The sequence below is a fragment of the Caloenas nicobarica genome, chromosome 22 (assembly GCF_036013445.1).
Source record: "Caloenas nicobarica isolate bCalNic1 chromosome 22, bCalNic1.hap1, whole genome shotgun sequence".
Classification (NCBI taxonomy): domain Eukaryota; kingdom Metazoa; phylum Chordata; class Aves; order Columbiformes; family Columbidae; genus Caloenas; species Caloenas nicobarica.
Window position 1 is genome coordinate 5,715,907 of NC_088266.1, and position 22,672 is coordinate 5,738,578.

At 46.7% G+C, this 22,672-nt stretch overlaps 1 protein-coding gene across 1 annotated transcript; it reads left to right on the forward strand.

Annotated features, from left to right (window-relative positions):
- The first annotated feature begins 2,040 nt into the window (after nt 1-2,040).
- Nucleotides 2,041-22,665, forward strand: PUSL1 (pseudouridine synthase like 1). Its single transcript, XM_065649881.1, has 8 exons — nt 2,041-2,200; nt 3,351-3,408; nt 8,518-8,705; nt 12,875-13,024; nt 14,576-14,749; nt 18,414-18,468; nt 20,881-21,043; nt 21,738-22,665. Exons 1-8 carry the CDS (start codon nt 2,142-2,144, stop codon nt 21,767-21,769), a joined length of 879 nt encoding a protein of 292 aa, XP_065505953.1. The 5' UTR covers nt 2,041-2,141; the 3' UTR covers nt 21,770-22,665.
- Nucleotides 22,666-22,672: the final 7 nt, after the last annotated feature.

Genomic DNA, 22,672 nt, shown 5'->3' on the forward strand with positions numbered 1-22,672 from the left:
CCCGCCCGCCCCCTCCCGCCCCGCGCCCGCCGCCGCGGCGGGGATGAGCGAGCGCGGCCGCCGAACGCCGCCGGACGCTGCCGAACGCCGCCCAACGCCGGCCGCCAAACGCCGCCCAACGCCGCCGCCCCGCGGCGCGCAGGGCCGGGCGGGCCCGGGTCCCCTCTCGCCGAGCAAAGGGGCGGCGTCCCCGTGTCCCCGCGGGCTGCCCCCGGTTCCCTTCGGCGTTCCCTCGGCGGTGCGTCCCGCTTTGTTTGTAGGTGACGAGGGGTTCTCAGGCACCGCCGCGCGTGTTTCGCGGCCGTGACAGCGGCCGCCGCCTCGCGCACCGACCCACGCTAATTGGTGCGGTTGAGCAATTAGCTCCGCTCGTTTGCACCGGAGGGTTGCCACGGGGTTGTGTGCGCTGCAGGAAAAAAAAAAAAAAAAAAATCGTCAAACTGTCCCGGGTGCACGGTGCGATTCTGTAGCAGCAGTGTCAAAAGGATTGGCATCAATCCTGTTATTGCTTAATCTAGCTTTTAATTTTCTGTGCGCGGCGGATTTGCTGCCGTGCACTAAATCTACAGTAACTCCTCCGAAGCGAGTGTAATCATCCAAGGAAGGCAGACAGACAGACATCTGGGCTTGTGGGTCCAGCAGAACTGATCGTGTTTGCTGCAGGACACAGCAATGTGATGTGGCGTGGACAAATGACGCTAATTACGGTGGTCTTCGTTCTGATTCTGCGCCCATCGAGCGCCACAGACAGAACAGTATAAACCACATCATTCAAGTTTTATATGAATTGAAGACTGAGAGAATGGCCTGAAGTGTAAATCTCCATGTTTTAAGAAAATGCATCCTATGTAATATGGACCTAAACTAAAATTAAGAGTCAGATGAACAGGAGGGCCAGGGGCATCTGAATCCATGACAAAATGTCATGGTGAAACCTTATGTCAACCGTGGACAGAACCATGATGAAATTAGATGAAATGACATGTTCGGTGCCATTTCCATACACAAACGATGGATAAAATTCACCTCTAGACCAGTTTCCCATTTCCATCCGAGTTCCCTGACCTGCTTCATTTGTCAGGCACAGTCAAGAGCAAAAGTCTGCCTTATTTAACACAATTATGAGGCACTGGAAGGTTCTGAGGAAAAGGAATTATCCTCGCTGATCACCCTGGTCCAGGAGAAGGGGCGAGGTGACCTCTTGTGGCCTCTGTTTCATAAAAGCCAGATCAATACAATTTTTTTGTGGTTCTTCCAGCACGGATGAAAGCGTGTGGATATTTCTGCCTGCATGTGCGTGTGTGCACAAGGGATTAGAAATTACCATCCTCTTTAAAACTGAAACTCATCAGTTTCATTATAATAGAGTCTGGATGCCATTGTGCGAGTTGAAAGCTGGTTGGATTTTTCCATTCAAAACAGATCTCAGATTTGTGTGAGGGGGGCAGGGATTTTTCTGTTGCTCTCCCTGTTTTGCTAACGAGTTGGGCGATTGTTTATGCTGGTTTCTGGGGGAAAAGGAGCTGGTGGTGTAGGTCCACAGCGGTGGGTTAAAGGTGGACTTGGAAGTGCTGGGTTAAGGGTTGGACTCAATGATCTTAAAGGTCTTTTTCACCCAAAACGGTTCCATGATTCTCTGACTCATTGGGCAACCGAAGCCCCCAGACCTGTGCCGGGAACAGCCCGAGGGATCAATTTCCTTTAGAAATTGACAAAAAAAACCAAACAAAGGAGCTGACCAGCTCAGGTGGTTTTTAATGGCAAAAGGTAAAGCAGACAAAGGCGCTCGCTGAAAAACCTCTGCTTGCAGTAAAACTGAAGAGAACACACAGGAGGATTCAAGACGGGTTTGTTCCCGGGGGGATCACTGCCTGGGTCACCTTCAGTCTGTCACTGTTTCCTTCCAGGCAAAAGGAAAATCCCCGGCAGAGAGGGGCCCGGCCCTGCGGCCCGCTCAGGCCGCCGGATCCCCGGCCTCACGTCAGCCGGCGCGCCGGCGGAAGCGGGCGGAGCGGGGCGGGCCGCCGGCGGGAAGCCCGCCCAGGCCCTGCCCTTCTCGGCGCCGAGGGGTGGGCAGGCCGCCCGTGTGTCCCTGGGCCCCAGCGGTGCCCTGAGCCGCTGTAGGGCTGTGGGCAGCAAAGATGGTTTCCCCCCCAACCCGGTACCTAGTGTTCTTTCAGTACTTTGGCACTAAATATAGGTAGGTGCCTCAGCTGCCTGGTCACCCATGTGCGGGAGCAGTCACCCACCCGGGGGGGGATAGCGGTGGGTGATGAGGGGAGAGCTACAAGGAGGGGTTGGGGAAAGGGTGGGTGAGTGTTTTGGGTGATAAATCCATGGCTGAGCAGGGGACAGCAGACAGGGAACCAGACTCTTCTTTCTGCTCTTGTCTCTGAGGGGATGGGGCAGGAAATGCATAAAATAGGCAAAGAGAAAACATCAAAGAACGGAGAAGAAGGGAAAATTGTGGTCTCAGGCTCTGGGGGGGTGGGTAAGTGACTGTATTTCCTGCAGTGGGGGTGGTTTGTTGTGCACTTAGTGCTGTGGCCGGTGCTCAGTGGTTCACAAACCTCCAGAGATGCTGGTGAAGGGATCTGTGGGCTGAGACGCCTGCAGAATTGGCTGAGGTTGGGTTTCCTGAGGCCCTAAACACCCCAGCGTGTTGCTGTGCTTTTTTACATTAAAAAAAAAAAAAAGACTGTGGGAGAACTTGTGCAGCTCCGACTCATGGAATTGTGCCTATCTTCATGAGGATTTTGCAGAATAATACCATCATATGCCAAAACCCACAATTCTTTTGTAGTGCATGGTCTGTGGCACTGTGGGTACTGACCTAAGTTACTTCACAGGTAGGTTGGGTTTAGCCTCAGGACGTCTCTCTGCACTTCAGCAGCTTTTGTGAATGGCTGTGACTTCTGCAGTAGAGAAGGAAGTTCTTCACAAACCATATTCATGGTCTTTTAGCCCCTTTATGACATCCACAGGGCTTGTAAGAAAGGGACCTGCAACTGGGCCTGAAATAGCTTCATCTGCAAACTCTTTTCTAGTGTAATTGATCTGCCTTACCTTCCCAACATATCACCCTCCATCTAAGGGTGAGTCCAGAGGGTAACATTCAAAGGGTGATTTTTATTTCCATCCTTCTGTCTTGCAAATAGCTACTGCATCTGCTTTCCTGTCCATTCATCAAAGTGTTTGGTCCTTGCAAGTTCTGTAAAAAGATCCAGGTGACTCAACAGCAAACAGTTTGATGACTGCCTCCCATTAACTTCTGGATGTGTTTGTGGAGTCTGTGTCAAGTCCTTGGGTCTTGACACATCAGTAACTATTGCATTTGTTTTGCTCTGCAGTGGCGTTATGGAGACTTCGAACGATCAGTCAATAGTTGGAGTCCAGAATTACTTGGAGGTAGGTCTTTGCTAATCATATTGTCATTAAGATGAAACTTCTAGAGTCACATTGTTGAGCTACAGACATTATCAAGGATAAATATTTTTAGATTGACACTCAATAAAAGACACTTGCATAGTGCTAAACAGTGTAATATTCAAAACAATCAAAGTGATGTCAATATACAGGTGGGAGGAATAGGTCAGGGTGGAGTTGGACACATTGAGATCCTGAAACAGATATGAACTCTTCAGTGAGATTTGAAATGGAGGGATCCGAGTCCAGAACTGATTCTGAGAGCCTCTGCTCAGGTGCTGGCCCACCTGATGGTAATTAAGCATGTGAGCTTCTTTGGCACTTGTGGCCTTGCCTCTGCTCATTCATAGAACTGTCTCAGTTCTGAGCAGGCTTAGGTGCTCTGTGTCTAGGTCATGTCTAAGTCCTTTATAGATTTAGCAGCTAGATGCTGTGTGCTCCTGGGAGAGGATGTTTCTCATAGATGTTTTCAGACACGACACAAACCACAGCAGGATATCCATTGTTCCAAAGGAAAAAAATGCTTCGTTTCCATTCTTCTGGAGTTCTTCTAATTGCTGGAGAATAAAAGGTGTGATCCTGTCATCACTGTTGTTCCTGTGCTGCTCCCAGGGATTTCCAGGATGTAAAAATGGCGGTTTGGGCTTGGAGTGAGTGTGCAATAGGAGTGCAAAACACCCGCTGTTACACGGCCGAGTAGAAAGTGCGTCACTTGCATAGGGTAAACGCTCAGCACGCCTGAATGTTTGTGTAACCCAATTGTAATTTAATTACAAGCTGCTGTTGAGCTGCATTTATTTGAGCAGAGCAGGTGAATCCCATGGTCCTGAGCAGGGCAGGAATCAAAAGGAAGCTGCATGATTTTTCTTTCATGTCGTAGAAGCATCATGAATGAAGCTTGTGCCTGTTTAGAAGAGATTGTTGAAGATGTTGGAACTGCTTGCTTGAGGTTAGATCGTGGCTTTTTGTTATTCTGTTCTAATTTTTGGTCAGACTGTCTAACCTGAGACCGCAAACCGTAGCAGTTTGAAGGTGATGCACCCACCATGCTTGTACGTGATGGTCTGCGCTCTGTGTGCATTAGCCACAATCCTGTGAAGGATCAGAGCTGTTGAAGAGCTGCTCCGGGAGCAGACCTGCTGCCTACCCAGCCACTCTGTGATAACGACCAAGACATTTCCACGCTGGGCCTGGTTTTACTGAGCGAGGGCGATAGTTCTTGCGTGCTCTTGCTAAGTGGTCTGCAGAAGGAACGTGTGATGAATTACGGTTTGAGTAAGAGTTCTCAGGGTGTGTTTGTATGGCTTCTTGCCTGAGACCCTTGTGGAGAAAGTGTATAAATACTTTGCAGATCTTGAAAGTAGAGCCCCAAAGGACTTTCTATCTCATTTATCTAATCCTCTGAACCATCCAGTGTCTCAGCCCCAGGCGCCGGACTTTGGGTGAGCCCAGCAGTTGTTTTGCATTATCTGACTAACTTTGTTTTAATAGGCGAATGGGTAGGATGGGTGATTAGAGGAAAAAAGAAGAATAAAAAAAAAAGAAAAAGATAAACTTATTTGGTGTTGTCTTTTCACAGTATCAGCACTTTGCAGGCCAGTTCTGGGATATGTGCTTTGCTTTCATGTGGTGGTATTGATGCTGGGCACTGCTGAGCAGGGCTGTGTCTATTAGAACCACATGGGAAGTCTTAAAGCAACTTTAATAGAAAACTTCTGGGGCCTGTAGGAATTTGTCTTCCTCCGTTTCTCTGCAGCCTTGAACTTCACAACTTTCCAAAGCCAGGAAGGCAAATGAAGAGAAGGGCAAAATTAAATCTGTGATGAGATCCTTACTGTTTTCTAAATGTGTTCAGACAGTTGTTTGCAGTTAGAGACAAGCAGATAACCTGTGGGGTTTACACCTCATGTTTCAACAGCTGTGCCCTTACAAGTATCCTGGGCTGATGTCTGTGTGACAGGGTGAAATTGCTGGACAGGAGCAGAAGGCCTGTCCGTAATCCTTCATCACTGTAAAGCACTTTGTCATACGGGACACGGATGCTCTTGTAGTCCCCAGCACTGGTGTGTAACAGAGCCCTGGGGCTGTCTAGAGGAAACTGAGGCTTGGTTTAGTTCAGGGACAGATGTAGATATTTGAAGGAGCTTTTAAAGTATCTTTGAGGGGGGTAAACTTTGCAGACAACCCTTTCCTTCTTTTTTGGAGGCGACGTATTTGTCTGGAAGCACTTGGAAGCCCAGCTTGCTAGTGATGGGTCCAAACCAAAATTCCAGACCTTGGTTCCACAGATCGGGAAGTTTCAGTCCTGTGACTTGGCTCCCTCCCCTTCCTTGTGGAAGCTAACGAGATGCAGAACTTTGTGTGTCGGTCTCAATTCTTACAAATGTCCCTACCACAAGGGAGGATCTCCTGTGTAGCACCTTTTGCTGAAGTGAGTAGCTGTTGCTTGTGCTAACAGGTACCACATGGGAGGCCTGCTGAGACCTCCAGGGGCATTGGGATGGTACAGATATATTTGCATAGGTGAAGGGGTAATTTCTGAATTGGCTACAGGCTCGTTCAGCAGTCCAGAAATTCTCTCTTTAAGGAGATTAATTAGGATGGGATATAAATGAAATATTAAAATTGGAGTCTGCAATCCTCTGTTCCTCTCCAATCCGCTTTCCATAGTGCTCAGCTCCTGCTGATGGAGAAGAAGAGATCCAGCATTCTTATTATCCAGCTTTGTTCAGCTGCAGTGATGGAAATGAGATGCAGTGTGGGATCCAAGGAGATGCCGTAGCCAAACCTCTCCAAGCCCATAACAAGAGAAGAGGATGTTTTCCATGTTCTGTCCTGTTCTTTCTCTCCCACTGCCCTCACTCCACTATGTTCTCACTGGCTGGTTTCTGCCTGATGAGAAAAGAGGGGGAGAAGAGGGTGGAGGAAGGGTGGAGCCTGCAAAACCCAAACAGATCTTTGCAGAAACTTTGCTCTTAAAATGCAGCTTCTGCTTTAAGATGAATTGCTGAGGCATAAGCTGAGGTCTAGTGCAGAAGACTATTTAATTTCTGTCTGCTTCTCTCTGCTTACGGGTAATAAATAAAGATTTTCATTGTTCATTGTAACCACATGTGAACTCCAAATAGAACGATTAGGAAGGGGAAAAGGCTGGGGTCATTTTTGCTCTGTTTCCCAGGCCTTCCCCTGCAGCTCAGTTATGTTTTTTCCTGGCTTCCCTCTGCATTTTAAGGGTATGTTTCTGAGAGCCCAGAATCCCGTCTGCTCAAATAGTAGGAGTCTGGAAGGTATTTGAGAGTCAGCAGTTCAAATTTCATTGACTATTGGTACCAAATTAAAATCTAATAAGGACTGCTGCTGGGTTCACTACTCGGGAGTGGAGAAGGGAAAGAGAAGAACATTTCTAGTCATTCGTCTGGTTTTCTGCTTTTTTTGTTGTTTTTCAGTCTTTCAGATATGCTTCACTCATTCCCTGTAACAAGTTACATTGGATTTTCTGTCTAAGGGCCTGACCTCACAAAGAAGAACGTATTTTGCAGCGCTCCAGCAACCTACTTTAAACCTACTGTGGTTTTAACATTGCTTTAGAAACCTTGGTATTCTGATAACTTCCTGACCCTTAAATATATAGCATCTAATTAACTGTGTTAGCATCTCTTTTGCTCTCTTTTGTGTGCGCATCTTGATTAAAAGACACCATATTAATGACTTATTTAGCGAGGTTTTATTGACTTTCCCAGCAGGAACCTGTGGTAATTCACTCAGTTGTTTTTCCAACTCTTTGTTTGTAGGCAGAAAGGAAAGGCAGAAACAGTGTGGGGATAAAACCCAGCTGTGTGGAGAGGAACACTTGGGAAAGGGGAAAAAAATCATAGCCACAGGTGGATTCTCCAGCAAATCTCTGCCAAAATCCATATGGGGAACCTACAGGATCTCAATCACTGTCCTTCACCTTGTGTTAATAGTAAGTTTCAGCTGGTTGCAATAGTTTTCTAACTGATTTTTAAAGTACATCTCAGCTGCAGTGCGATTTTAAGGCCTTTTAGCTCCAATAAACTTGAACTCTGTGACTGTCAAACTTGAATTCTGTGATGGTATAAATATTACTTGTCATTTTCTGCTCTAGCCTTTCTGTGGCAAAGGTCTTAGGGTGAGGGGCACATTGCCTGAATATTAAGGCAGCTCTAGTTCCAGAAGAAAAGTACTCTTGAGGATCAGCCAAGTCCTGCATTAATGCAACTGTAGAAGCAACGAATATAAGGAAGTTCCATTTTGTGACTGTCAGTGTCGTGTGCTTGTCTGGTGGTTATTTGTACCTGCTGGAGTAGCTCAGAGTCAGCTCCTCAACTACTGGTGCATTTTATGAGATCTGTGTCTTGATTCTTAGATCTGTTTATATTTCTGTTTCTCAGCGGGACTAATAAATGCATTACATCAGTGCTGTGCTACTACTCATTGCGTCCTCTGGCTCCCTGTCTGCTCTCAGCAATTAATGGAAGCACGTTGCCCTCTGTAACCCTGCTCCCTTCGTGGACAGAAAAGAACTTCTGCCTGCAGCAATAAACCATAATATTTTACGCCGTTCTGGCCTGCCCTGGAAGCAAAGGATGCAGCCTGAGCTCCTTCAGGCTGATGTCATTCGGACATCGCTGTGTGCTGTTCCCATCACTGTAACGCTTGGGTTCTGCAGCTCTTTAAAGATCCAAGTCCAGTTCTTTGCAGTAAATTGCAGGGGTGGTGTCTGGGTTTAAATGTGTGATTCTCTGTCCTCCTTCCCGCTCACCCAATGATTTAAAGCAAAGAGTAGGGAGATTAATATTTTTTACTTTATTTTGGATGTGTGCGGAAGCTCGCATGGCATTTTTGGATGTGATGTTTGAGGCAATTTCAGGACAAAAGGTGAGAAGCCACTGGTGCTGGAGGAGCCCCCAAACAGGCTCTTCTCCATCCCTTTGCAGCCTGTGGTAAAACTCCCAATAACTTCTCTGTGTGCGCAATAAGGAGACATGCAGTTAGTGAGGAGGGTGTTTTTTTCCTAATTAGCTCGAAGCGGGTGCGCTTTTCATGACTCCATGTCGTTTTGGCTTTCAGAAGGCAGCGCAGAACCTGAGGCCCATCGTTCCCATCAAGTTCCACATCTCCAGCCGAACAGACACGGGCGTCCATGCGCTCTGCAATGCTGCTCACCTGGACATCCAGAGGGCACCGGGGAAGCCTGTGCTTAGTGAGAAACAGCTCGTCCTCGGTCTTAATTACCACCTGAAGCCTGAGCCAATCCGGTGAGTTGGTGGCAAGTCAAAATCTGTTTATTTTGCGCTTGCTGGAGAAAGGAGGAAATGCAGCAATGATCTCCCATTCTTTCCCTTCCAAACAAGGACCAGGAGAGTCATCGGAGGGGGAAGAGGGAGTAAAATCCTTGGAATTTGAGCACAGGAAGGTTCTGTGAGAGCCTCACTACTAGAGGCACATAGTTCCTGTTAGTGGCTGTTTCTCATATTGTTTTAACTGCCCTTTCTCCCTGGATGCTTACAGTTCCTTTGACAGCCCTCAGACAGGTTTGGGAACAGCATTTCCTCTCTGTGGCTGCCACTAGAAATGCATGACTGTCAGTCCCCAGAAGTCCATACGGGAAATTTCTCTCCACCCCCACCTTATTTGCAAAAGTGTGTTTTAGCAGTTTGCAGAGTCAGTTGAGTCTTCCTCTGAAAGTAAAGGTTTCGCAGTGGTTATCGGAAGAAAAAGCAAATACTGATGTCGCTGCTTTCACTGCACATCCCACAGCCAGGAACAAACCAGATCACGCATCCCAAACCTGAAATTGAGTATTAGCATGATAGTATTAGATTGACAGTTTTGCACTTACAATTCCAGTTCCTCTGCTGCCCTCCTAAAGCAGCAGCTGGCTTCCTCTGCAGAGAGAGGCCAGGACACAGAGCAGATCTCTCTCTCTCTCTCTCTCTCTGTCTCGCTAGCTGAGTTGCATGCTGAACATCTGAGAGTTACTGTCCCTTGACAGCTTTCACCTTCTTTGATATATGTGTAAAGAGCCTAATGCAGCTGCTGTGGGCTGGGACTGGGGATGATTTCTTTCCAGACTGCTGTGTCAATTAAAAAAAAAAAAAATAGAGATTCTGAAATAGCATTTGACTTGTGTGGGGTTTTGGTGGCTATTTTTGCTCAGACTGAAAACTAGGTCAGAATCTATACGCGCTGGAAGTCAAACGCTTTCTGGATGCTCTAGCGGTAACAGGGAACATGAAGTAGGTCATCGTTTTCATTTCCTTCCTTAAAAGACTAAAGCAGTTGTTTGAGAGTCAAAACGAGCTGGTTTTACAGCCAGAGGGAAGCTCTGCAATAATGAGTCTGTTCTATGTGTCACCAGCCACTGAATTTCAGTCTCTCCCCTGAGTTTAGGCTTGTCCCTTGTGAGTTGTGTTGTCTGGCTTTAATGGAATAAGTTGTCCTGGGGAGCAAAACTGCTGGTGTGACCCTGCCACTTTTTATACTATTAATAGTAGTCATACAGGTAAATAGTTGTAGCTGGCTTTGTGATACCTCCACTGATCACTCCCAGCTCAAAAAGGATCGCTGCTGAAGGAAGTTTTAAGTCGGAGAGCGTCTCCAAAAGGAGGGAGCAGTGGGATTTCACAGACAGCAAAAGATTTTTGTCTCGCGCTGAGATCTGACGGGTACTCGTGAGGAGGTGATCTCTCTGACAGAATCAATATGGTCCTGAGCAGTTAGAGGGTCTGAGTTTATCAGAATGCAGTCGGCTCCACTCCTTCCTCCCTTGGGCTGAACCTTTTAGAAATGGTTCAGCTGCTTTCCATTAAGGAGCTTGGTGATGGGCATGAGTCTGAGCGTATTCAGCAAGCATCCCCTCCCTCTGCAAATATTACTTTGCCAAGAAGAATTCTCTACTAATGCCCAAGAGAAAACTCAGCACTTTCATGTGGTTGCAGGCAGGGAGTGATGGAGGGAGGGATCTTTGTGAGAACACGTTATTGTCGATAGAGCTTGGAAGGGAAACGAGATTCCGATCTGGCTGACTGTATCATCAGCAATAATAACCATCTTTGTAGCGCGATGGGTCTCTTCTGTCAACTGATCTGTCTTCTAGATTTGCGAAGCATATTTGAAAGGATCTTATCCTCAAAGATCAGAGTGTGTTGCGTGGATGGAGTAACTTAAGGAGGACTTTGCTGTCACTTAAGTAGGGACGGTAATAGCGCAGACTTGCACCTTCTGTTTCTGGTTTCAGTTTTGTAAGTGCACAATAAAAGCTGTCCGGGCAACAAGAAGACAGAGCTGGGATTCCTCCCACCTCCTGCAAATTGGCATTTAGTTTCTCTTGTCAGTGCAGAGAGAAGGATGTAGTTCTGGAAGACATCTCTGTGTCTAATACATTGCTATTTCTACTTAGATGTCTTTGGGCTTTTTTACCTTCAACCTCCTCTGAAATTCAGGCTCTGTTGAAAAGCTAAAGAATGCCATGAGTCTTTATTTACCAGCAGTCTATCAAAAAATGGAATCTTAACAAGACCTGAAATGTAGCTGCTGGAATAAATGCTTGGAAAACATTCTGAGCTAGAAAGGGCCTGTGGTAGCAAATGCATCTGCTGGGAGAGGCAGGAAAGGATGCCTGTGTGGAAGAATCATGTGAGCACAAATAGGCTTTTCCGAAAGAATCCCTCTGTCAGAGGGAGTAAAAGGATGATTCTTTAATAAAAATGCATAGGCATTAACAAGAGAAGCTCAAGGTAGAAGAAATGCTTGTGGAGGCATGTAGACAGAGGAAAGTAAATGTAATAATTATATTATTGTGTTTAGAAGAGACTGGAGGTCCTGGGTTCAGACTCCATTGCAGGCCTAGGGGATGTAGTTTGCATTTCTACTGCGAGTTTGTAGCAGTGCAGCAATCTCCTGGGCTTGTTATTGCAGATCTTGGTGGAGGCCTGTGGCTCAGCTTTAATTTGTTCTTCTATGGTCTGAGCCTTGGCAGTCGAGGGATGTGAGCCAGAGGCACTTGAGCTGGCAAAAATCCCCGAAGCACCAACCTTTTTAAAATAAATAAATAGCTTTGTCTATTACTCGTTCCCAAATGTTTTTTTGGCTGCCTTGGGTCCTTTCTCGCTATGTCGAACTCCAAAGACAGAAAGGCACACAGCAGGAGAAAAACTACCTTCTAAAGAGAGATATTGGCTAAAATGACACCTGCAGAGGATTATGCCAGTGCAGTAAGTGACTCCTTGCTGCACCATGGTGAGCAGCCAGTAGTCTGGCATAAGAGAGAATCAAATCCAGTAAAAACTGCTGCTGACATGTTGAGCTCAGTGATAACACTCTGGGTGGGGGAGCAGAACCAAGGGGAGCTCTGTTTTCTCCCTTGCCAGAGGGAAGGGTGTTTTTCCCCTCCGACAAGGGATGTTTTGCCCTCTGTACCCTCCCTTCTGGCTTTCGAGACGTCTGTGTTTGATGGTAATGGTGGCGTCGGCTTAGAGAAACAAAGCAAATTCTCCTTGTTGCTTATAGAAGAAAAGCAGGGGAGTTCAGCTGCCTAGAAAGCTGCTTCTTGAGTTACCTGCCCAGAGTCAGTGGAAGACGAGCAGATGTGAACATTCCCAAAAGCCATTTTCTGCAGACGTGAAATGTCTCCCAGGAGGTGTGCTGTGCACCGCATTCTGCTGGCTTCAGACAGACCGAATGTAGGCGATGCTGGGATGCACCTTTATTTTCATTGCTGTGGCAAAGTCCTGTTTGTCTTGGAGGTTGTGGGGGGAGGTGGGAGGGAAGTGACCCAGTTTCAACCATCTCCATCTGCTCCAACGCGCTGTAGCTGCCTTGGAGAGGGAGCACGGAGGTGTCCGTTGTTGGGAGAGTCCTTCCCGCTCGTGTTTGGGACTGTGGTTCTGCAAAAGCAGGAGAGCACGGTGTTGGGAAGGTGTGCTCTGCAGCTGGACAGGGAGGGAGTCAGCTGGCTTTGGGAAATCACCGCTTCTCAGCCTAAGTATGATGAAGAAAATGGGCAACATCAGCCAGATGCAGCACAATTTGGTGGGCTGGGAGGTGCTAGTGCAACAAATAATATCCGTCGCCATTTCTTAACTGAAGGACCGATCAATCTTGTGATGGCGCGAGCATCCCCAAAACGTGTTGATAGATGACCCAAAGTCCATTTCACTGTGTATTTGGTGAGAGGGGTTGATGCCAAGGCTCTTCTGCCTCCTTCTAGTTGAGAGGTCCCTGTGACATCCTACAAGTGCGAATCCTTGGTCCCTCGTCAGTCACTCACTGTCAGGAAAGCATAATATTTAATTAATTGTAAGTACAGATTCTCAAAGAATCCATTACACGTTTCAATTCCCATCTATGTGGTGATCAGGTGAAAGCCTTTGAATTAATGTGTGAAATTTCCCTCCATTGCACTCATTCTCTTCTGTCCTGGCAGCATTTTGAACGCCTACCGAGTGGCTGACAGCTTCCACGCGCGCTTCTCTGCGCTGTCGAGAACCTACGTTTATCGGCTGTTGATGGGCTGCCGTCACTATTCTGAAATACCCGTGTTCGAAAGGGATCTCTGCTGGGCTCCGGCGGGAGGGTAAGTGTATTCTATTAAACCTCATCAACGCCCTGGGAGGGGTTGGCTTTTCTGGGGAGCGGGAAGGGGGTGATTTCCACACGTGAGACCAGATTCTCTGTTCATATTGACAAGATTTCCCCATTGAAATCAGTGCAGCTGCACTGAGTTATGTTCAGAGACCCAAGACTTACGGCTCTTTTTAATTGTACTGCCAGTTGTATCTGCGATAAACACGCTTAGCGCTGCTCAAATGCCCAGTAACCCTGGGTAGAGTCCCTCACCTTCCTCCCCGTGGAAGTGAGGAGCGTTTCCTCAGCCGACCCTGCCAGTTCATCCAAGCAAAGCCGTTCGGACAGCTGGCTGGAGGAGCCGCGCTCTGATGCGATGCAGACAGGCAGAAATGCGAATCTCAGAGTTTTAGGTGTGACCACACAGGCCGTCAAGAATGAAAATTCCTTTTTTTTTTTTTTTCCCCCAGACCTATTTTACATGACTGCACATAAATCTGCTCTCTCGTTCCCCAAGTGCTTGTGTGTTTGAATAATGAAAGCCAATGAGTCTGAGCAACCCTACAACAACAAACCAGCGTATCTAGCTCAGAATTCACTCGTGTTCTTGGACTAGCCACTGAGTCATAACAAATCAGTGCTTGTATATGCAAGGGAAGAAAAACAAATGCAGTGCCATTTAAAAAAACAAACTTAGGGTTTGATAAACAGTGGGTGAGGGAAAAACAAACAAACCCCAGAAGATAATTTGTTATTGTCCTTTAGTTTACATTGTACTGAGATAAACATACCGGAGTTTTCCACATTATAGAGAAACAGGTTTGTAGCCAGTTATGGTAATTTCATCACCACTGTTGGAATAGTGATTGCAGGTAGTGAAAGAAATGTAATCTCAACTGTCCTAGCAGAGGAACAAAGGTGATATTGTCCTAACATTAAATTGCTGACTTTCTTTTCTGTATCTGAATTCCTTTGCTTGAGACTATATGAGCAGACCTAGATACTTCAAATGAAGAAATCTGGATGACGCTTGGCATTCTGAGTTTTACCCTTGGCCCTTTCTTCTGTATCTCCTTGGGTTTACCGGCTTCATCTCTGACAGTTTGCTCACTCATTCCATTTGTGTTACTTCCTAATTTCATCTTCTGGCTGTTGCAAATCTAAGGTTTGGAAAACCATCGTAGTGTTTGATATTTTCTTACCTGGCAACAACTTTTGCAGTTTATAGGATCCAGATACCATGAAGGATTTTAGCAATTTGAATAGTTATTTGAAATGAACTGTTAGAAGAAGCACAGCAGGATAAAGGTTTGTGTAAAGCCTGTGTCTGCCAACCCCTCCTCCAGCCTGGGCTTTGGAATATCTTCAGACCTCAGGCCGCTTGGCATCTTGGTTTGTGGTTTGGGCCATTGCAAGACAAACTCCATCTTGCAAAATGTGTTTCCACAGTGGTGCAGTGTTAAACCTGCGTGCCAGGTTCAAGCCTCTCATCAATTAATTGGACTTTGATCCACCTAAGGTACCCAATGCTCCCTTCCTTTTGCCCTTTGTTTAATTTCAGCCACCTGAACGTGCCAGCCATGCAGGATGCAGCACAGTTCCTGCTGGGAACCCACGACTTCAGCACCTTTCGCTCACGGAACTCTGAAACGCCTTTCCAGTCGCCCATCAGAACCATCGTCCAGGCGGACGTTCGACCTTCTTCTGGTTTCCTCTCCCATCACTACGAGCACAGGTGAGAGCCCAGATCAGCTCCGATCAGCTGGTGCTCGGTCTGAGCCGCTTGGAGAACTCACCTGCTGTTTGCTTCACGTCCTGTGCTGGTGTCAGCACGTTCTGCCCAGTGACAGCTCAGAAAGGACATTTCTTTCCTTCTCCTCCGGAGCAGGAAGGAGGGCAGCGAAACTGGTCCAGTTTGTGCGTTAAAAGGCAGGATATTATAAACTGATAGATGGAATCTGGCACAGAGCAACCCCTGTGAGGTACTTCCAGCATTTTGGTTGCTAAAGACCAGCTCTGCCAGGGGACAGGATTTATTTCCCCCCCGCAACTGCTGTCCCAGCTTTGCCTAAAGGCTGCAAATAGAAGGAAAAAACCCAGCCAACACCTGGGTCACTGCTATGCAAATCCTCTCGCTTCACACCAGGAACTCCTGCTGTCTTCCCAGGGGATGTTGATGAAGGGAAGTCCAATATTCCTCAGTCATTACATAAACAAAAGATTGTTGAGCATCAGGTTCTTTCAGTACCAGGTCTTGCAAGTATGGAAATTAAGTGGCTGGATATATTCTCTGTCTAGCAGAAACTGAAGTTTTTTTCCCAGAAAGATCATGGATATTTATTATCTGAACACAGCTTTTGCTTTCATGCTGGCTTCTTTCACAGATACGTGGCTGTTGTCTGTCTCCAAACCACATTTTCCTGCTTTCTGGTGAGGAGAAAACCCTTTTCTTTGTAGTTTTCCCCAATTTGAATGCCTGCTGAGCTCTCTGTAACAGTAAGTGCCATGCTCCAAGCTTCGGAACCTCACTGCACTTTGCAAACAGCCCACTGTTTCTTTCCCCATGTCTTCGAACAGCGTATTTTGCCTGCATTAGTGTGACACAAAAACTGAAAGGGAGCTGCAAAAAGAAACAGAGAAAGATCTGTACGCTCAGAGGAACCCTGTTCTCTCAGTTCTTCCCAGTTCCTCCCATTTTGTCTGGTTCCTGCTTTTCCTGCTCAGCGTTGGGCACACGAGGCCAAAAAAAGCTCATGAGAGAGACAGAGAGGAAACCTAAAAACTGAATCAAAAGCATCAAGGTAGTTGCTGATGGAGTATTTTTTGCATTTAGTGGCACATGCATCCAAACTTGAGTTTTGTATCAAGTCATTTTTATAATGTGTTGATATAAATTATTTAATGAATGTTTAGGCTGAAGGGGATGGCTTTGAGAAGCTGAGTTTCAATGCATATAAATGGCATTTAACTCTCTTAGAATACTTTGTTAGTAATAACCACAACCATGAGTTTTCAGATCTAGAGAAGAAAAAGTTGTGGGGTTTGGGTCTTTGTGGCAGACTAGGTGGGGTTGGGTTTTTTGGTGGTTGTTTGTTTTTTTTATTACAGTGTCCTAGTTACTTTTAATCTGTAAAACTCTCCTTCTGGGAACAGTTGCAGACATGGAGCTTTGTGTTTGTTTGCTCATTTTGCAAATAAGACAGCAAATACCCCTGAAGTGCATGTGGATTGCTTCCAGAATGAGCTGTTCCTGCAATGCAAGGGCTGGGATAGCAGGAAAAGCTTATAAATAAGTTTCTTTTTTTTTTTTTTAACCTAATCTAAGGAGATTTATTTTCTGCTTCAGAGGGAGGAATCTGTAGAATGATAAACCGTGGTCTCTTGGTCAAATAAAGCAGCTTTTCTTTCTGATTCGTTCCTTCCTTTCTGAACTTGAACCAACCTCCTGAATTGGCCACTTGTCTGTTTCAAAGCCTGACTGTTCAAGTGATTCCTTCCATCAAACTCAGTTGCTCAGCAACACTGGAAGTGAGTTAGTGTCCCATCCCTACAAAATGCTTTTGAATGCTCAGGATGTGTTCAGAAATTTTGCCCCCATCAAGTATTCCTGGAGAGCAATTGCGCTCTCACCTGTTTTGTAGCTGAATATGTATTATTCATTGCAAGGTGCTGGCTGCTGCTGCCAAGTGGGGAAAAAAAGCAGCTGGATTTTTTGCCGGTAAGCAAAATTGTCTGTGAGATTGACAAGAAAAACAAAGTTTCACTCTTAAAGAAAAATATCTTGTTCTCTTACAAAGTCTACAGGATGTTTTTCCCAAGTATGTCGGCCCATGTTTGTAGCTTAATATATCTTGTCAAGACAACTGAGGGGAGACCTTCTGATCTCTGAACTGCCTGAAAGGAGGTTGGAGCCGGGGGGGTCAGGCTCTGCTCCCAAGGAACAAGCGCCAGGATGAGAGGAAACGGCCTCAAGTTGCGCCAGGGGAGGTTGAGGTTGGATCTGGGGAACAATTTCTTCCCCAAAGGGCTGTGGGGCATTGGAACAGGCTGCCCAGGGCAGTGCTGGAGTCACCAGCCCTTCCTTGACGCTCAGGTGTTCCCAGCAGCCCCAGCCTGTCCATCTGGCCCCTCCAGCCCAATATATTCCAGCTGTGCTCCAGTTTCCATAGTCCTCTGTGACTGGGCTCATTGTGAGGCAGAACAGGAGAGGGTTTGCATGTGAATAGCTGCTTTTCTGGATTATGCAAGGTAAACTTTGTCTCTTTTTGCTGTAGGGATGCTATGGGATATAAGGAGCACTTAAAATGTTAGTTTGTTTAGTTTTTATTGTTATTTTATCGTTACTGTTATCAGTGACTTCCAGAATTGCTTGGTCACAGGGAAGTTTGGGAACGCAGGTCCTGAAGTGAAAACCTGCTCATTTTTGTGCTGTTGGCCTATCTGATGTACATTATGTGTGTGTATGTTTTTATAGATATCTAATATGCATATCAGACTTATTTTTTTAATTTGGACGTGTGTAGAGGTTCTTCCCTGTGAGACTGTTCCTGAGAACGGGTCTGCACTGGGTTTTAGTGTTAGAGCTGGTATTTGGGTGTCAACAAAACCACTAAAATATTTAGAAAGTAACTTGTAAAGATTTATCAGAGGATGCAAGTGTCAGTGTTGGAATAGTTAACCTCTGTAGAGTTCTTATAGGGAATATTGGTTACTACCATAAAACTTTTTGGAAAATGGTACCTGTATGGACAGATCTGGTGAGGAGAAGGGATGTCTTTTGGTGTAGGAGCATCTGTCCAGCCCCAAATACTCATCTGCTGTTTCCTGCTCTGCTCTAAGCCTGGAGCACTGCTTTGGCTGCCATCACCCGTGTCCTGCCTTGCTTGTCCTTCCCAGTGGCACATGGGTGTCACAGGAGGCATTGCTGGGTGTCAAAATTAATTCTGCAAAGCCTCTGAGGACCACGCGATTCTCTCGAGCAGCTCCAAACAAAACAATGGGGTTGCTGTGCTGTACTTGGTTGTTTTTTCCTTTCTGCAGGAGGTACCAGCCTGCATTCCTCACATCAGTAGTACCTGTGCAGACTAAGCTGCACCTTGTTTTATGTTGCCTTTTCCCTTTTATTAGAGTGGTTCTATACTTGGGTGTAAAGCAGCAGGAAGATCAAGCCCCGTAAAACCAGGTACATATAAAACAGGCAGGAATTGCCCAGAAAATGTCTGCGTCTGAGTGGCAAACGAGCAGTCTGGCGTTGGAAAGCTCCTGATGCTGTTTCAGGTTAATTAGGGGCTGTGCAGCTGCTCATTCATTCTACTTGTGTTCACCTGTGACTCTTGTGGGTAGAAGAGCCATTTGAAATGTGATTTTTAAATGCTGCTGTTTTTTGTTCCTTTCTTTAGGGGACTGGAGTTTTGGGAGTTGAAGTTCAGGAGCAGATCGTTCCTTTACCGACAGGTACTGTTTGGTGCTGCATTCAGCGCTTACTTTGCCTCCAAGGACCAAAGTGCTGCTGTCACTATAACCATTGATTGGTTTAGCGATGTTGCATCCCTGTGCAGTGCTGTCTCTGTCATGGAGATGGTGTCACAGCTGTGTGACACACACAGGGACATGCCATCAGAGAGGTGAGGTTCTGCGTTCTTTGTTTGAGCTGGTAGAACCAGAATCTCTTAAGTTTGTGTCCAAAATGAATGTCCAAAGTCACAGAATCGTGTTGGAGGATGGAAAGTTTTGTTTTCCGCAATTTTTGTCCTTGCAGCCTGAGTGGTAAAAACCAACAGACATATGGTTTTGCTCTGCTGAATGGCACCAGGCCCAGCGAAGGCTGCCTGGAATTTTACTTTCTGGCGTTGGAGCATGAAGTAATTCTCAGCGTTGCACAAAGGAGGGATGGGAAGACCTGATTCAGCTGCGCAGGCATGACTGCAGGGTCTCTCCCTCTGCCATGCTGTCTGGCCTCTGGTTTTCTTTGAAATAACTCCAGCGGGGTTTGTGCTGCTGTATCCTCAGGGGAGACAACTCTCTCCACAGCTTAATGGATCACCTCGTTAGGAAAGAGTTGGCAGTTCTCAGTCTGCCTACCCTGGCCACGGTCACACTCTGGAGACGGAGAACGGGCAAGAGAGGGCTTGTTTTTTGGAGGAGAGAGGGAGTGTTTTGTGGAAACAGCAAGCAGCTATTTTTTATTCTGTTTTGACAAACTGGATTTGTTTTTTATCCTGTGCCAAGTAATGCTCTGTGAGCTCTCTGACAGTGGGTGTCTGGATACGAGCAAGGGGAGAACAACAACGTGCTGGAGAGGGGGCTTGATATACAGCAGGGATTTGCTTCATCAGATGCTCCCGTGACACGGGGAAAATGCCGATAACCCATTTAGCGCATTAAAACGGAAATGCCACTTAGTGACATTGTGCAGAGAGAAGTTACCCGTGCATCTGAATGGTTTTATTAGAGAGAAGGGTTAAACAGCCCCAGAAGCTGTATGTAGATGTCTTTGCTGAACAGCACGCAGAAGGAGGGAAGACTCCAAACACAAGGCAATTTCATATCTCAGTCTGCACTTCGACCAGCTCAGCAAAGCTGAAGTCACGGCGTACAAGGACCTCTAGTGAGGGATGGATAAAATAACAGATGTCAGGGATCTGCTGCTTCTCAGTGCCATCTGCTCACAGGCTCTTGGAACCCAGTGCAGTTTAAGACTAGAGTGTGTAGGGACACAGCACTTGCCTTTGGATAAATATATCTGGGCTTGTTGGACCTTTCTCCTTAACAGTGATAAACATGATCAGGTTGCTTAGTGGACCTTGGTTTATTCTTTTGTAAATGTTAATGGATCAGAAACTTAGACCGATGTTTCATTACAGCACTACGTTTAAGTTCATGGAGAGCTTGCTATGCCTTTGAAAGGTCCTGAATAGAATTAAAGTTTATTTAGGCTAAATGACTGATGGTGCCTGTGCAAGTGGGGCTGTGTCCAGACAGCACAGTGTCTGCTGGACCATTTTCCCCGGCGTGGGCTGGTGCTGCTGTTACCTGTGAAATGTGAGCCTGGAGGATGCGGTGTGAGGGGCGTTAGCGCAGGAGGTGAGCGCCGTGGTGTGAAATTGTGCTAACCCGCTGGTTCTGGAACCCCCGAGTGTGGAGGGAGGCAAGTTGTGACACGCAGAGGTGTCTGAAATGCCAGTTTGCCACACTGGGGGGATATTTTCTTGTGGGCTGTCCTACTTGTGTGGGTTTTTTCCTTTGTTTGTTTTATCTTTTTTTGCTTTATGAGAGAGAAGCAAGCCCCTACGTAGCCCTCCACCTAGAAACAGCCTCGCTTATGTGTTGAGAACCAGCTGTGAGCTCAGCTCTACGCACATCAGCTTCCTGCCACAGACGGGTGTGTGGGCACTGCTGTTTCTGGAACAGAAACCATCCTCTGCTCGCGGGCGATGAGAACGACCCTGCTCCACGGCCGTGCTGTGTTACGGGTCCTCACCTCGTTCGTACTAACGCCTTTAGCTGTAGGGAGGGAAGACTTAAAGGCAGCAAGGTGATCTTGCTAGTTCTGTTCCCTGCCACCAGCTTTGGTCACTAAAAGATGCGGTGCCACCAGAAATTAGGTATTTTGAGACCTGTGGGTTTAATGATAACGATGTACCCATGTTCAGGAGCAGGCTCATGATAGGAAATCACAGTGATACCGTTCTTTCCTGAGTGACGGGCACTGAACTACCTAATTTCTAGCTTGACCTGCCATCAGTAGTAACCGTGGGCTGTTCCACAGCACGATGCTGCTGACAGCGGGAGCACAGGACACAGAATTTCCCAATCTCTCTACGTGTTACAAGGGCAGCTCCTAAGCCATGTTCTCTGTTTTTCCAGGTCCGGAGAATGGTTGGGGCTCTAGTTGCAGTCGGCCAGGGAAGGTTGACACCTCGTCACATAAAGGAGTTGCTGGAGATAAAAGATTCACGGGCTTTTCCAGCCAACGCCATGGCTCCGCCATCCGGGCTCTTCCTCAAATCCGTGGAGTATGATGAAGCAGGTGGGTGAATGTGAGAATGACATTATTTTTGTAGGAGTCAGGTCAAATGTTAGAGGGAGCAGTAACACCCACAGTTTTCCTTCGTGTTCTGTCTGACCTGTGGCTCACACTTTGTTCACTGACACCCACGGACTCTAGAGGTGTTTACAGCACTTGCTGTGGAAAATATGTGTAATATTTTTTTTTCCCAGTAGATTTCCTCCTCTTACTTTCAGGGTAGTAAAGGAGAAGTTGTGCTGACAACGACTTTGAGATCTCACATGAATCATGCTTTCAATTCTCATGAATTCTTGTCCTGTGCCATGTTATAAAGACCAAAAGGTCTGCGGTGTCTGGGTGCCTGTTCACTCACTTCTCCCTTGGTATTTACAAGAGGATTGTACAGGCTGGAGCACAGAGAACAGATCATCCTTTTGTTTATATGGTGGCTCTCTTAATTCAGCAGCATCTGATCTAAACTATTTAAGTTTTTGGCTTAATAAATTAGGGGGCAAATTAGCAGAAGGTAGTGAATGGGTGCCATGGAAGTTTGCAAAGGCCGCTGCTCCTGCTGGGTTGGGGTTTGCTAGTGGGGAGGGAGCCCAGGTGGCACGTGAAGACCCCAGATTTTAAGTGTGTTCAGGTGGTTTTGGTTCCATCTTTTTCCCTAAATCAATGTTTTATTTTTGTTTGTTTGGTTTTTTTCCCCTCTCAGATTTGAAGGCTCCCGTTTCCCCAGGAGAATAGCAGCTCTGTGGCTGCGGCCGTGGCTCAAAGGGCCGTTGTTGAGGACGTGCTGGAGGTTTGCCAGGCGCTCTTCACACAGTACACGCTCATCTCAATAAAAATCATTGACTGGAGGCATCTTCCCATCGTTTGTTCTTGTCCTCTGGGACTGCCAAGGGGAAAGGAAGAACAACTCCACGCTGCTTTCAGATAACTGCTTTTTTTTGTTGGGTTTTTTTTTCTGAGATTCTGGTACCTGTCTCAAACAGGAGGAGGAAGGAGCAGGGCTTGGGATTTTTGGTTTGTTTTTTAATTTTGGGGTTTTTTCCCCCTTCTGGTGTGTGCGTGGGAAGGATGCAGGCTCAGAACAGAGGAGAACGCAGCGTTTCCTCTCTGACCCGGCCTTGTACCGCGTGGTGAGAGGGACAACTGTCACTGTTTGGTGCTGTCACTTGCAGAAAGAGCCTTTGAAAGTCCTCGCCATTTCCTCTCCTCAACATCTCTCTTGCTGAGCTGGAGCGGCTTTTCCATTATCCTGTTCCCTGCCACAAAGTCGCATCGCTTCAGATGTCGCATGTTATAGAGCAAAGTTCCTTTGAGGTCACTTAAAACCAGTTTTAGTGGTCACAGCCTGGGCTGGTGGGACAGAAACAACTACACGGGCGAGTCGACTTCACCATGAAATGAAGCGCTTTGGGGGCAGCCAGACTGCGGCCACGCTCGCGCTGGGCTCTGGTTTGCTCGTTGCCACCTTCTGCTCTTCCCTTCTTACGCATTGGGCAATTTGTGATGTTTATTTTTTTTTCTTTCTTGTGAATGACACCAGAATCTCTGTCTGGTTTGATTATAAAACGGCCATTAGCGGTTACAGGAAAGAGGATGAAAATTATGACTTCTGAAGTTCACAAAAGAAACAGCAGCTGC